The following is a 15,434-nucleotide window of genomic DNA, read 5'->3' on the forward strand; positions in this document are numbered from 1 at the left end:
GGTGCGTGAGGGTCTGACGGGCTGTGAGGGGGTGCACGAGTCTTGGAGTGGGTGTGTGAGTGTCTGAGTGGGTCTGTGAATGGGTCTGATGACAGACTGGGGTAAAGTTAAAAACAGACTCAATGGTGTAATAATGATCGCAAAGAATCAATACACCCTAATCGCTTATATGTAATTGCCAATTACATTAGGCCATCATCAATAAAGTAGCATCTGTAGACAGGAACAAAGGTATTTTTAATCTTTCTGTGACCCTGGTTCTCACTGACCAGAACAAGACTTATTCTAATCTCCCTGCCACAAAAGGAGCTGGTTCTCCTGTGGGTTGGACTGGCCAATGATGAAGCATGCCACTATGATGTGGGTGAGGCCTTTCCATCCATAAAATAATATCTTTTAGTGAGAACTGAAAAACGGTACGAGTGACTGGCAGCAACTTTAAGCCACTCCACTGTGTGATATGTTTAACACAGGCTGGGAGATGGTGGAGTTGGGGTAACCCTCCTCTCCCTCTATTGTGTGTTGTTGTTGCTATATCTGACTGCCTTATAAGTGCCTGCTTTGTATCCGGCTCTTCCAACTGGGCTAGAGCTCAAATTTAAATTGTTATTCCACTGCCATACAAGTGGCTTCACGCAAATAACACTTAATAAGGAACACTATTAAACACCACGTGATACAAACAAAAAACACCAGAGCATGCTGCTTTTACATAATAAAGTTAATCTGATTACAACAGCCCTTTAAAGACACACTTTATTTACAAAGTCACAACATCCAACATCCACCACCTAATCAGCAAAACATTTAAAACATTTAATAACACAATCGAAACTTAGGACCCGATTACAACCTTGGCCGATGGGATACTCCGTCACAAACGTGACGGATATCCCGCCTGCCGTTTTACAAGTTTCATAGGATATAATGGAACTTGTAATACGGCGGACTGGATATCCGACGCGTTTGTGGCAGAGTATCCCATCTGCCAAAATCGTAATCAGGTTCTTAGTATACAAACTACTGTAGAAGAGAGAAAACAAACATAGAAACACTCACAAAGGCGAGACCTACTGGCTTTGCCAATGCTTGTTATTTTATCCTGAGTGGCCAATACAATGTAACTTTGTTACAGGAGGTGGCAGCAAGAAAGACTAGTCTAAGATTATTCTCTATGAGGTTTGTCGTTTAGAGATGTTACTAAAAATTGACTTTTCTTCCTTTTGTTTTTTCCAGTTTTGTGAACTTGGATTAAATGTATTTAATTAATTATTTACCTGACAGGTATCCTGGCGCTATTACGTTATTGGGGATGGGGTTGGAAGATGAAAGGTTCCGTAATGTGTGACTGGACTAAACAGTATTCTACATTATTAAACAAGTTTTGGAAAGAGGCAGGTTTTTAAAATCTTTCTGAGTGAATTAGGTCAGTCGAGAATCTCAGGGCGTCTGGAAGGTGATTGCAGAGTCAAGCTGTTTCAATCGTGAAGGCTTGACCCCCTTGTCTGGTTTTAAATTAAATGTGAAGCTCTAGACGCATGTTTTGTGTCTGATCTAATTATTGTATACATTGTAGATACTCTAGAAACATTAAAATCATATTTGATCTTTTGTAAGTGTTTAATTATTTCACTGTTTGGTGAAATTGCTGCCTGACACAAATCTTGCCCAATATAATATTCCATTTACCCACAGAACAGGTAAACTCCTTTGATACATCAGGCCTCTTTTTTAAAAAGTCAGTATTGATAGCAGCTGAACTGCCTAGCACCCCATGCTTTAAACATTCAAAGCAGGGCGTAACGATGGCTACCTGCAAAGAGTTCTGTCATCACCCATTGGATAGTGGTGGAAACATGACACAAGACATTCATATGAACAAAACTCATAGCTGCAAGGTGTCCCATTGTTAAGTGTGATACCTTCAGCTAATCCTGGCTTTATTCCCAACTGCACTTTCGTGCTGGTATTTGTGAGCCCATAGCTACAATGCTAACAGCAAACTTCTCGGATTGCAAGGTGATGTCTGGTAAAAGGTAAGGACTGACTTACAATGGGACACTCTAAAAAGTGAAAACAACAGCAGCACTGCCTTAATGTAGTCAAAGAGTGCGGAAAAGCAGTGGGGAGCCAGCTTAAAACATCAAGTGTCAGCTGTCTTAGAATGCAGGGCTACAAATTAATCTGCTGTAATTAAAGTTTTTAAAGAGATCACAGGGTACTATGGAATTGGCCGGGTTGACCATCATTACAATGTCACAAGATGAAGTAAGGAGTAGGTGAATAACTCCCAACTGAGTTCAAGAATTTGTTTACTAAAATGCTGAAGACAGCAATCTTACATTTTTAATCCATTAATAGGCCTGTAAAACCGACAGAGTGTGAGAGAGAATGAGATGTAAGAGAGCGTAAAGAGATGTGAGTGCGAGTATAATACGCAGACTTTCTATGCTTAAAACAGTCTAAAGTCCAATGAACACACTGTGTCAATGGGAAGTCACTATCTATCATGCATTATGTCACCTTTATTCTAAATATTCCTGTAGGGAATCCTAGTTCGTTTTAATGGGATAACAGGAGTTAGCTTAGCCTCTGGCTTGCAGACTCGTGCCCCCGTCACCTAGTGACTTTTAACCTACTTAGCTTGCTCTGTCTTAGCCCATTTAATTATTTATTTCTTCTAAGATGGCTGCCTTGTTTATAGTTAGGCCACTTGTTATGCTTTGCATTATCAGTGTCACCGGGCCAAGGCGTCAAGATCAAGCACCAAAGACAAACAAACAGTAGGTGTTCACACTTAGGGATGTTCCCTCTCTATACTTTCGAGGGATTGTTGATATTAATTGCCGCCCCAAGCATGTCTGTTATCTATTGTTTGGGAACACACCTACGTCAGGGGTCCTTGTAGATCTGTATAAATCCATCGCACTTTAGACAGATAATCAGAGGGATTCCGACCAGAGGGCATCGCCTCCATCGCTGATACCGATGCTGCAGTCGTCTTGACACTGACCCAGTCTTCGTGTCCCTGCGGAGTCTGGGATAGAGACCTCATTCCAAGGTAACGAGGGTTGGGGGCTCCTCTCATTGACATGTTTTGTAAACACTGATAAAAATACAGTTTTTCTCTGTTCTGAGGCTTAGGCTGCTGAATAAACACTGATCAAACACCGATTTGTAAAGGTTTGAAAACACCACTGCAATCCCCTAAAAATAAAACGTGAAAAAAGGATGGCCTATATATAAGATTCAGAACTTTTATATGTTTTACACCAAGTGTGAGCTGCCAAATGAAGAGATAGTGCAAATTTACGTTTGAAACCCTTGTCGCATTCAGAACATGCATATGGTTTCTCTCCCGTGTGACACATCTGGTGATCAGACAGTGTGCCCCGCTGTGCGAAAGCCTTGTCACATTCGGAGCATTTATAGGGCTTCTCCCCAGTGTGCGTTCTCTGATGCACCAATAACTCTATTTTTGACCTGAAAGTCTTATCACATTCAGAACATTTATATGGTTTCTCACCAGTGTGAAGTCTTTGATGCACGGCTAATGTACCTTTTTGTGTGAAAGTCTTGTCACATTCAGAACACTTATATGGTTTCTCCCCAGTGTGAAGTCTTTGATGTATTGATAAAACACATTGTCGTGTGAAAGCCATGTCACATTCAGAACATTTATATGGTCTTTCCCCAGTATGTGTTTTGTAATGTGCTGACCGATGACTCTTAACTCTAAAAGCCTTATCACATTCAGAACATTTATATGGTTTCTCCCTCGAGTGAACTCTTTGATGCACGGACAGCATACGTTGTTGTGTGAAAACCTTAGCACATTCAGAACATTTATATGGTTTCTCCCTAGAGTGAACTCTTTGATGTACGAACAGCATACGTTGTTGTGTGAAAACCTTATCACATTCAGAACATTTATATGGTTTCCCAATGTGAGTTATCTCGTGTAACAATAGATTACTTTTTCTAATGAACGTCCGATGACATTCAGAACAACTATATAGTCTCTCCCCAGTGTGAGTTGCCTGATGGTGCCTTAATGCAAGCTTAGCTTTGAAAGACGTTCCACATTCAGAACAATTATAAGGCTTATTCCCAGGGTGAGTTATCTGATGTTGGAAAGGGTAACCATATTCACTGAAAGCCTTGGCATATTTAGAATATTTATATGGTTTCTCCCCAGTGTGACATCTCTGGTGATCAGCTAGTGTACCCCTTTGTGCGAAAGACTTGTGGCATTCAGAACACTCGTAGGGTTTCTCCCCTGTGTGAGTTCTCTGGTGCACTGTTAGCTCTCTTTTTGTCTTGAAAGCCTTATAACATTCAGAGCATTTATATGGTTTCTCCCCAGTGTGAATTCTTTGATGTGTGGCTAATGTACCTTTCTGTCTGAAAGCTTTGTCACATTCAGAACATTTATATGGCTTCTCCCCGGTGTGAATCCGTTCGTGTATGGATAAAACACATTGTCGTGTGAAAGCCATGTCACATTCAGAACATTTAAATGGTCTTTCCCCAGTATGTGTTTTTTGATGTGATAACTGATGACTCTTAATTTTAAAAGCCTTATTACATTCAGAACACTTGTATGGTTTCTCTCCAGTGTGGATTCTCTGATGTACCGATAGGTCTCTTGGTATCTTGTAAGCCTTATCACATTCAGAACATTTATATGGTTTCACCCCAGTGTGAATTCTTTGATGTATGAACAGTGTACGTTGTTGTATGAAAACCTTATCACATTCAGAACATTTATATGGTTTCTTCCCTAGGTGAGTTCTCTTGTGTAACAATAGGCCCCTCTTTCCAATGAAAGTCTTGCCACATTCAGAACATTTATGAGGTTTCTCACTGCTGTGACTTATTTGATGGTGCACTAGCTTGTGTGATGACTTTAACGCCTTGTCACATTCAGGAAATTTAGATGGTTTCTCCCAAGGATGAGTTCTCTGATCTACTGATAGTGCCATCTTACTCATGAACGTCTTGTCACATTCAGCACAATAATAGTGTTTGCTCCCAGCGTGAGTTCTCTCATGAGTGTATTGCGTCAACTTTCTTATGAAAGTTTTGTCACATTCACATTTATAAGGTTTCTCCCCAGTGTGCTCTTGACGATGCTCAGTTAGAGAACTCTTCTCAATTAAAACATTGACATATTTAAAACCTTACGTGGTTTCTATCCAGTATGAGTTCTTGGATGCTGGATTAGACAATTCTTAGAATCGTATGCCTTGTTACGTAGAGAATATTCATATGGTTTCCCTCTGCTGTGACTTATCCGATATTCCAATTGCTCAGATGATGTTTTGAAAACGTTGCCACATTCAGAACACCCTATGGTTTCTCCAAGTGCGAGTTCTCTGATGCATGGACAGTGCATGCTATTGACTAAAAACGTGCCACATACAGAAGATCCATACTGTTCTTCCCTAGAGTCCTTTCATATTTAATCAACTGCCCCTTTCATTCAGAATATTTATATAGGCCTTCCATTGTTGTTTGTTACAGTATAATAATTACCCACCCCTCACTCAGTATGTTTACATGGACCTGCTTCTAAATGTGGCACGCTTGGCTTGCGTCTCCAAGTTGGATACGCTGTGTATAAATGTACTACGTTCTGAATGTTCAGCAATGGTTTAACCACCCTCAAAGCTAGAGGTGGACACCTTTTTCCATTGGATCAAGAATGCCAGTCTCCTTACCTTAAGGGAATTATACAAATATCTTTTATACGGAGATGCAGATAGGAAATGAGCCTCTTTTCTGCAAACTGTCTGATGTCTAGGCAGACTTTACATTCCCAAGGATCGGCATCTGCTAGTTTCCGGTTGCACAGTTGGTCCGTCACCCTTGTGTGGAAGATGTCACATTCAGAACATGTCCTCTCTACTGTGCATAAGATCTGACTTCTTAGAGTACACTGAAATGTCAGACACTGTGCTCTGCGTAGGAAAAACAGCTGTGTGCATTAAAATATCTTCTCATAGCTAAAACATTTGCAGAACTTCTTCAGTCAGATAACTTCTCTCCAATTTGTACACATTTTTTCTCGTGTTCGTGTTTCCAAGTTGGGTGTGATTGGCTGCAGCGTGAGAAACATTTAATGGAACTTTCTCCGCCATGATATTTGCCTTTCTCAACAACAGTTTCACTGTGATTTCCATTCCTTATATTCCTTTCACAATGCTTGTCCTTTACCTTCTGGGCTGAAAAACAGAAAAATGGATTTAGGACAATGAAGCCAATGGGAAAAAAAACTTAAATATGTGTTAAACTGGTAATCACAGGAACAATTAACCTAGAAAACAGAATACTTGTAAAAGCGTGACGCAACCAATAATATGGAAAACAGAAATCAAGAGACGACTGACCAGTGACTGTTAGCCATTTACACTGAAACAAAAGTGCAGGGGGTTCAGGCACAGATTTAAAAGATTTTGATCGGGTTGTGTCACTTTTTGTGAAGCAGCTGTGGCACAAAATCTATTTTGACAGGTACAAAGTAAAATTTGATTGACTTTCCATGCCTTTCTAGAAAAAAAAAAGTAACTTTGCGTTAACTTACATCAGGGTAGGGTTACCTGTATAACGCATGGTGTTCCCAGGCATGCGTGCATGAATTGTCACACAAATCCACAGTTATTACAGTCAAAATGGTGCGTCTACCCAACAAACAAACAAACAAAAAACATTTATAAAGCGCGCTACTCACCCATGAGGGTCTCAAAGCGCTAGGGGGAGGGGGTTACTACTGCTCGAAGAGCCAGGTCTTGAGCTGCCTCCGGAATGCGAGGTGGTCCTGAGGTTGGTGGGGAGGGAATTCCATGTCTTGGCCGCCAGGTAGGAAAAGGATTTCCCACCTGCCGTAGTGCAGCGGATGCGAGGGACGGCGGCGAGTGCGAGGTTGGCGGAGCGAAGTTGACGGGTGGGCGTGTAGAAACTGAGGCGATGGTTGAGGTATTCGGGTCCCTTGTTGTGGAGGGCTTTGTGTGCGTGGGTGAGGAGACGGAAGGTGATCCTTTTGTTGACGGGAAGCCAGTGCAGGTGTCTCAGGTGGGCGGAGATGTGGCTGTTGCGTGGTATGTCGAGGACGAGGTGGGCGGAGGCATTTTGTATTCGCTGCAGATGTTTCTGGAGTTTAGCGGTGGTTCCTGCGTATAGGGTGTTTCTGTAGTCCAAGCGGCTCGTGACGAGGGCGTGGGTCACAGTCTTTCTGGTGTTGGCGGGGACCCAGCGGAAGATCTTTCGGAGCATGCGGAGGGTGAGGAAGCAGGAAGATGATACAGTGTTGACTTGTTTGGTCATGGTGAGAAGCGGGTCCAGGATGAATCCAAGGTTGCGTGTGTGGTCTGAGAGGGTTGGTGGGGTGCCTAGGGCCGTGGGCCACCAAGAGTCGTCTCAGGTGGACGGGGTGTTTCCGAGGATGAGGACTTCCGCTTTTTCTGAGTTCAGTTTCAGACGGCTGAGTTTCATCCATTCTGCGACGTCTTTCATTCCATCCTGCAGGTTGGTCTTGGCGATGGTAGGGTCCTTGGTGAGGGAAAGTATCAGCTGAGTGTCGTCGGCGTAGGAGGTGATGTTGATGTTGTGTTTGCGTACGATGTCGGCGAGGGGGCTCATGTAGACATTGAAGAGAGTCGGGCTGAGCGAGGAGCCTTGTGGGATGCCGCAGATGATCTCGGTGGGGTCTGAGCGGAACGGAGGGAGGTAGACTCTTTGGGAGCGGTTAGAGAGGTAAGAGGAGATCCAGTCCAGGGCCAGTCCTTGGATACCGGTGGAGCGCAGGCAGGATGTTGGGGTTCGGTGGCAGACGGTGTTGAAGGCAGCCGATAGGTCGAGGAGGATGAGGGCGACTGTTTCTCCGTTGTCCATCAGAGTTCTGATGTCGTCTGTGACTGAGATGAGGGCGGTTTCTGTGCTGTGATTGGCTCGGAATCCAGACTGAGAGGGGTCGAGAAGGTTGTTGTCTTCAAGGAAGTTGGTAAGTTGCTTGTTGACGGTCTTCTGTATGACTTTGGCAGGGAAGGGGAGGAGCGAGATGGGGCGGAAGTTCTTCAGGTCGCTGGAGTCCGCCGTAGGTTTCTTCAGTAGGGCGTTGACTTCTGCATGTTTCCAGCTCTCGGGGAAGGTGGCAGAAGCAAACGAGCTGTTGATGATGGTCTGGAGATGCGGGGCGATGATGTCGTCGGCTTTGTTGAAGATGAAGTGTGGACAGGGGTCCGAGGGGGTACCGGAGTGGATGGAGTTCATGGTAGTTTTGGTCTCCTCCGTGCTGATGTGAGTCCAGGCGTTGAGGGTGATGGCTGGGGTTGTAGGTTCTGTGGTGGTTGGCTGGGTCTGGTGTTCGAAGCGGTCATGTAGGTCGGTGATCTTACGATGGAAGAAGGTGGCGAGGGAGTTGCAGAGGTCTTGTGAGGGCGTGATGGCATTGGAGTTGGCGTTAGGATTGGAGAGCTCTTTGACAATGTTGAAGAGTTCTTTGCTGTTGTGAGTGTTCTTGTCCAGTCTGTCTGTGAAGGAAGTTCTTTTGGTGGCGCGGTTCAGTTGGTGGTGTTCGCGGGTGGCGTTTTTGAGGGCAGACATGTTTTCTGCGCTGTGGTCCTTGCGCCAGGCTTTCTTGAGGGTACGGCAGTTTTTTTTGGATTCCTTGAGGGTGTCTGTGAACCATTGAGGTTTCCTGGTGCTGGTCTGTCTTGGGAGGCGTCTGAGGGGTGCGAGGTTGTCCGCGCAGTTGGGGTCGGTGGAGAAGGTGGGTTGGTTGTCGCTGAGAGTGGAGAGAAGCTGTTCCGTGGGGATTTTGTTCCAATGTCTGCGTGAGATGGGTTGTGTGCGGAGGTGGAGAATCTCGCGTCTGAAGGTGAAGTGGACACATCTGTGGTCGGTCCAGTGTATTATGGAGGAGTGGCTGAAGGATACGTGGTTGCTGGCGGAGAAGATGGAGTCGAGAGTGTGTCTGGTGATGTGGGTGGGGGTGTTCACCAGTTGCTTGAGACCGAGGTTGGCGAGGTTGTCGAGCAGGGCGTTGGAGTTGGGGTCGTTGTTCTGTTCCAGGTGGAAGTTGAGTTCACCGAGGAGGATGTAGTCCGGTGAGGCAAGGGCGTGCGGGGAGATGAAGTCAGCGATGGATTCGCTGAAGAGGGCGCGTGGTCCAGGGGGTCTGTAGATGAGAATTCCTCTGAGGGTGGTCCTGGGGTCGGTGTGGACCTGGAAGTGCAAGTGTTCGGCGGCGAGGGGGGTGTCTTCGGTGGAGGTGGTGACGTTGATGGAGTCCTTGAAGACGATGGCGATTCCTCCACCGGCTTGGTTGGTGCGGTCTCTCCTGGTGATCTTGTAGCCGTCGGGGATGGCTATGGCGATGTCGGGGCCGAGGAGGCGTTCATCCAGGTCTCAGTGATGAAGGTGACGTCCAGTGCGGTGGAGTCCAGGAGGTCCCATAGTTCAATGGCGTGCTTGTGGACGGAGGGTGAGTTGATCAGGATGCATTTGAGGTGGTTGTTGGCGCGTGGGCTGGCGGGCGGGGTGGATTCGCGGTGGAAGGTGAGTTTGCAGGTGCGGCATGCGAAGGGTCCATGGGTGTGTTTAGGGTTGGCTTGGAAGCAGGTTCTGGAGCGCCCCGGGTTGAGAGCGTGGAGGGAGTTGGGGTTGTAGCGGTGCTGTGGGGTTTGGGAGTGCTGGGGGGCAGGGGTCGTGGCGCTGGGCGCTTCGGCACGCAGGCGCCGTGGCCGCACAGCGGCTGCCATAAGAGGGAGGAGGGGGGGGAGGAGGGGTCAGCTGGGGGCGGGAGGCGGGGCGACGAATGGGAGCGGGGGGGGCCGGGCCGAACAGGAGGTGGCGGCGGGAAAGCGGAGGGTGGGGGGGTCAGGTAGAGGGGAAGGGAGAAAAGATAGGGAAGGGGGGATTACAGAGGAGGAGAGGAGTCAGGAAGAACAGAAGAGGAGGAGAGAGAAGAGTCAAGAGAGAAGAGAGAAGAGTCAAGCAGAAGAGGAGAGAAGAGTCAAGAAGAAGAGGAGAGAAGAGTCAAGAAGAAGAGGGGAGACCAGAGAAGCAGAGGAGGGAAGCGTCCAGAAGATGAGGAGAAGGCCACAGAGGAAGAAAAGGAACACGCAGAGAAGAGTACAGAAGAAGAAAAGAACATGCAGGACGGGGTGCAGAGGAGAAAAGGAGAACACAGATGAAGAGCAAAGCAGGAAGAGAACGCAGTGAGGAAGAGGAGAAAAGAAGAACACAGATGAAGAAAGAACACGCAGAACGGGGTGCAGAGGAGAAAAGAAGAACACAGATGAAGAGCAAAGCAGGAAGAGAACACTGTGAGGAAGAGGAGAAAAGAAGAACACAGATGAAGAGCAAAGCAGGAAGAGAACGCGGTGAGGAAGAGGAGAAAAGAAGAACACAGATGAAGAGCAAAGCAGGAAGAGAACGCGGTGGGGAAGAGGAGAAAAGAAGAACACAGATGAAGAAAGAACACGCAGAACGGGATGCAGAGGAGAAAAGAAGAACACGGATGAAGAGCAAAGCAGGAAGAGAACGCGGTGAGGAAGAGGAGCGGGGCACAGAGGAAGAGCAGAACAAGCAGCAAGTGGGCTGCAGAAGAGGAGCAGAGAGCGGAGGAAGATGGCTACCAGAAGGAGGAGCAGAAAGCGAAGGGAAATGGACAGCAGAGGTGCGGAGAAAGGTTGGAGGAGAGAGCGGAAGGCAGAAGACTGAAGTTCAGGGAAAGAGAGGTGAGTAGCACGGGGCTGGGCGAGGGGAGTACTTACGGTTTTAGCAGGTCTTGCTGGGAGGTGTCAGGAGCCTGGGCTGGTGGAGCTGCAGCGGCAGGGGGACAGACCTCGCACATATGCTATGGGTGTGCCCACAACTTAAGCACTACTGGGAGGAAGTGTTCTGAAACACTGCAGTGGTGACGAATGGGGATTGCCTGGCTCTGTTGGGAGAATTTCCCCTCCCCAACCCCAAAAAGGTAACGAATAAATACAAAGACATAACTTTGCTTCTAGCAAAGCGAGAAATCACCCTACATTGGAAGGATCGGGGGAGAGCACATCTGGGAAGATGGAGAGACACACTGATAAGATGGGTGGAAGTGGGGGGAAGGACCCTACATCTGGAGGAGGCGAGGGGCTGCAGCCCAATAGAGACGGCTAGAACCTGGGACCACTTGCTAGACTGCCTAAAAGAGCCAGAATCTGAATCACTGAATTCCTCCACAACATCCTTAGGGCTCAACGAAGAAGGGGGTCAAGAGCAGAATTAAACTGTTGAGTTCGAAATCTGGGTCCACACAATGGTCACGGAAGACATAATACTTTGAAAACGGGGATTACGGAATGAGCACACACGGATGGGGGAGGTGAGGGGTGTTAGGAGTGGGGCGGGAAGAATCGTCATGAAGGTACGAGTTCACTAACAACTGGGGGCACAGGCTTCAGTAACACTGTGAGAAAGTAGCCTCTTTCTAGCCTTGTTACCCCCACTTTTGGCCTGTTTGTGAGTGTATGTCAGGATGTTTGTCACTGTTTTCACTGTCTCACTGGGATCCTGATGGCTAGGCCCCAGTGCTCATAGTGAAAACACTATGTTTTCAGTATGTTTGTTATGTGTCACTGGGACCCTGCTAGTCAGGGCCCCAGTGCTCATAAGGTTGTGGCCTATATGTATGTGTCACTGGGACCCGGTCACACAGGGCCCCAGTGCTCATAGGTGTGCATGTATATGTTCCCTGTGTGGTGCCTAACTGTCTCACTGAGGCTCTGCTAACCAGAACCTCAGTGGTTATGCTCTCTCATTACTTTCAAATTGTCACTAACAGGCTAGTGACCAATTTTACCAATTTACATTGGCTTACTGGAACACCCTTATAATTCCCTAGTATATGGTACTGAGGTACCCAGGGTATTGGGGTTCCAGGAGATCCCTATGGGCTGCAGCATTTCTTTTGCCACCCATAGGGAGCTCTGACAATTCTTACACAGGCCTGCCACTACAGCCTGAGTGAAATAACGTCCACGTTATTTCACAGCCATTTTACACTGCACTTAAGTAACTTATAAGTCACCTATATGTCTAACCTTTACCTGGTAAAGGTTAGGTGCAAAGTTACTTAGTGTGTGGGCACCCTGGCACTAGCCAAGGTGCCCCCACATTGTTCAGAGCCAATTCACTGAACTTTGTGAGTGCGGGGACACCATTACACGCGTGCACTACATATAGGTCACTACCTATATGTAGCTTCACCATGGTAACTCCGAATATGGCCATGTAACATGTCTATGATCATGGAATTGCCCCCTCTATGCCATCCTGGCATAGTTGGCACAATCCCATGATCCCAGTGGTCTGTAGCACAGACCCTGGTACTGCCAAACTGCCCTTCCTGGGGTTTCACTGCAGCTGCTGCTGCTGCCAACCCCTCCGACAGGCATCTGCCCTCCTGGGGTCCAGCCAGGCCTGGCCCAGGATGGCAGAACAAAGAACTTCCTCTGAGAGAGGGTGTGACACCCTCTCCCTTTGGAAAATGGTGTGAAGGCAGGGGAGGAGTAGCCTCCCCCAGCCTCTGGAAATGCTTTGTTGGGCACAGATGTGCCCAATTCTGCATAAGCCAGTCTACACCGGTTCAGGGACCCCTTAGCCCCTGCTCTGGCGCGAAACTGGACAAAGGAAAGGGGAGTGACCACTCCCCTGACCTGCACCTCCCCTGGGAGGTGTCCAGAGCTCCTCCAGTGTGCTCCAGACCTCTGCCATCTTGGAAACAGAGGTGCTGCTGGCACACTGGACTGCTCTGCGTGGCCAGTGCCACCAGGTGACGTCAGAGACTCCTGCTGATAGGCTCCTTCAGGTGTTAGTAGCCTTTCCTCTCTCCTAGGTAGCCAAACCCTCTTTTCTGGCTATTTAGGGTCTCTGTCTCTGGGGAAACTTTAGATAACGAATGCATGAGCTCAGCCGAGTTCCTCTGCATCTCTCTCTTCACCTTCTGATAAGGAATCGACCGCTGACCGCGCTGGAAGCCTGCAAACCTACAACATAGTAGCAAAGACGACTACTGCAACTCTGTAACGCTGATCCTGCCGCCTTCTCGACTGTTTTCCTGCTTGTGCATGCTGTGGGGGTAGTCTGCCTCCTCTCTGCACCAGAAGCTCCGAAGAAATCTCCCGTGGGTCGACGGAATCTTCCCCCTGCAACCGCAGGCACCAAAAAGCTGCATTACCAGTCCCTTGGGTCTCCTCTCAGCACGACGAGCGAGGTCCCTCGAATCCAGCGACTCTGTCCAAGTGACCCCCACAGTCCAGTGACTCTTCAGCCCAAGTTTGGTGGAGGTAAGTCCTTGCCTCACCTCGCTGGGCTGCATTGCTGGGAACCGCGACTTTGCAGCTACTCCGGCCCCTGTGCACTTCCGGCGGAAATCCTTTGTGCACAGCCAAGCCTGGGTCCTCGGCACTCTAACCTGCATTGCACGACTTTCTATGTTGGTCTCCGGCGACGTGGGACTCCTTTGTGCAACTTCGGCGAGCACCGTTTCACGCATCCTCGTAGTGCCTGTTTCTGGCACTTCTCCGGGTGCTACCTGCTTCAGTGAGGGCTCTTTGTCTTGCTCGACGTCCCCTCTCTCTTCAGGTCCAATTTGCGACCTCCTGGTCCCTCCTGGGCCCCAGCAGCGTCCAAAAACGCCAAACGCACGATTTGCAGCTAGCAAGGCTTGTTGGCATTCTTTCAGCGGGAAAACACTTCTGCACGACTCTCCACGGCGAGAGGGATCTGTCCACCAAAGGGGAAGTCTCTAGCCCTTTTCGTTCCTGCAGAAACCTCAGCTTCTTCTGTCCAGTCGAAGCTTCTTTGCACCAGCAGCTGGCATTTCCTGGGCATCTGCCCATCTCCGACTTGCTTGTGACTTTTGGACTTGGTCCCCTTGTTCCACAGGTACCCTAGATTGGAAATCCACAGTTGTTGCATTGCTGGTTTGTGTCTTTCCTGCATTATTCCTCTAACACGACTACTTTGTCCTTAGGGGAACTTTGGTGCACTTTGCACTCACTTTTCAGGGTCTTGGGGAGGGTTATTTTTCTAACTCTCACTATTTTCTAATAGTCCCAGCGACCCTCTACAAGGTCACATAGGTTTGGGGTCCATTCGTGGTTCGCATTCCACTTTTGGAGTATATGGTTTGTGTTGCTCCTATCCCTATGTTTCCCCATTGCATCCTATTGTAACTATACATTGTTTGCACTGTTTTCTAAGACTATACTGCATATTTTTGCTATTGTGTATATATATCTTGTGTATATTTCCTATCCTCTCACTGAGGGTACACTCTAAGATACTTTGGCATATTGTCATAAAAATAAAGTACCTTTATTTTTAGTATAACTGTGTATTGTGTTTTCTTATGATATTGTGCATATGACACTAAGTGGTACTGTGGTAGCTTCACACGTCTCCTAGTTCAGCCTAAGCTGCTCTGCTAAGCTACCATTATCTATCAGCCTAAGCTGCTAGACACCCTATACACTAATAAGGGATAACTGGGCCTGGTGCAAGGTGCAAGTACCCCTTGGTACTCACTACAAGCCAGTCCAGCCTCCTACATTGGTTGTGCAGTGGTGGGATACGTGCTTGAGACTACTTACCACTGTTGTCATTGTACTTTTCATAAGAGAAAAATATACAAAACAAGGTCAGTGTATATACACATAGCCAAAAAGTTTTGCATTTCCTCTTTTCACTCTTTTCTAAGTGCTGAAAAGTACTTCTAAACTTTCAAAAAGTTCTTAAAAGTTTAAAAAGTTTTTTCTATCTTTCCAAAAAGTTCTGAAAACTTTTTTCTCTTTTTCTATCACTTTAACTCTCTCTAAAAAATGTCTGGCACAGGCCAAAGTGTTGATCTGTCCAAACTTGCATATGACAACCTTAGCTGGAAAAGAGCAAGGAGTCTCTGTATAGAGAGAGGTTTGAGTGTAGGGAAGAATCCTGCCTTGGAACTGTTACTTAACATGCTTAGAGAACAGGATAAGGCCATAGGTGCCCCATCTGTTGAAAAAGTACCTAATAGTTCCCAATCTGATTCAGGGACTCCCCCAGGAAAAGATTCAGGGAAGAAACTTCCTAGCCTGCCCATTACTAGACAATCTAGCATAGATGGTAATGATGATGAGCCACACCAAATAAATAGTGTTGTCTCACATCATAGCAAAAGCATTTATTCTCACCATACTGGTAGTAATGTTTCTGTAAACCAAGCTGTTAAGTTGGCTTCTGTAAGGGACAGGTCTCCTTCTGTTCATTCCCATCATAGCTCTGTTTCTAGAAATGTCCCTCCCACCAACCCTGATGACAGAATGTTAGAGAGGGAACTCAATAAGTTGAGGGTGGAACAAACCAGACTGAAGCTTAAAAAGCAACAGCTGGATTTGGATAGACAG

The 15,434-nt window shown here is 47.1% G+C and overlaps 1 protein-coding gene across 1 annotated transcript in view; it reads right to left on the reverse strand.

Moving 5' to 3' along the window:
* Positions 1 to 738: 738 nt before the first annotated feature.
* LOC138291607 (uncharacterized) overlaps positions 739 to 15,434 on the reverse strand; it is a 336,430-nt gene continuing 321,734 nt past the window's right edge. The window contains exons 12-13 of the mRNA XM_069230322.1: positions 6,220 to 6,227; positions 739 to 5,182 (exon numbers count right to left, since the gene is read on the reverse strand). Coding sequence (XP_069086423.1) covers positions 3,237 to 5,182; positions 6,220 to 6,227 — 1,954 coding nt within the window. The 3' untranslated portion in view covers positions 739 to 3,236. The remainder of the gene's footprint in view (positions 5,183 to 6,219; positions 6,228 to 15,434) is intronic.

The sequence above is a fragment of the Pleurodeles waltl genome, chromosome 1_1, assembly GCF_031143425.1.
Source record: "Pleurodeles waltl isolate 20211129_DDA chromosome 1_1, aPleWal1.hap1.20221129, whole genome shotgun sequence".
NCBI classification, from domain to species: Eukaryota; Metazoa; Chordata; class Amphibia; order Caudata; family Salamandridae; genus Pleurodeles; species Pleurodeles waltl.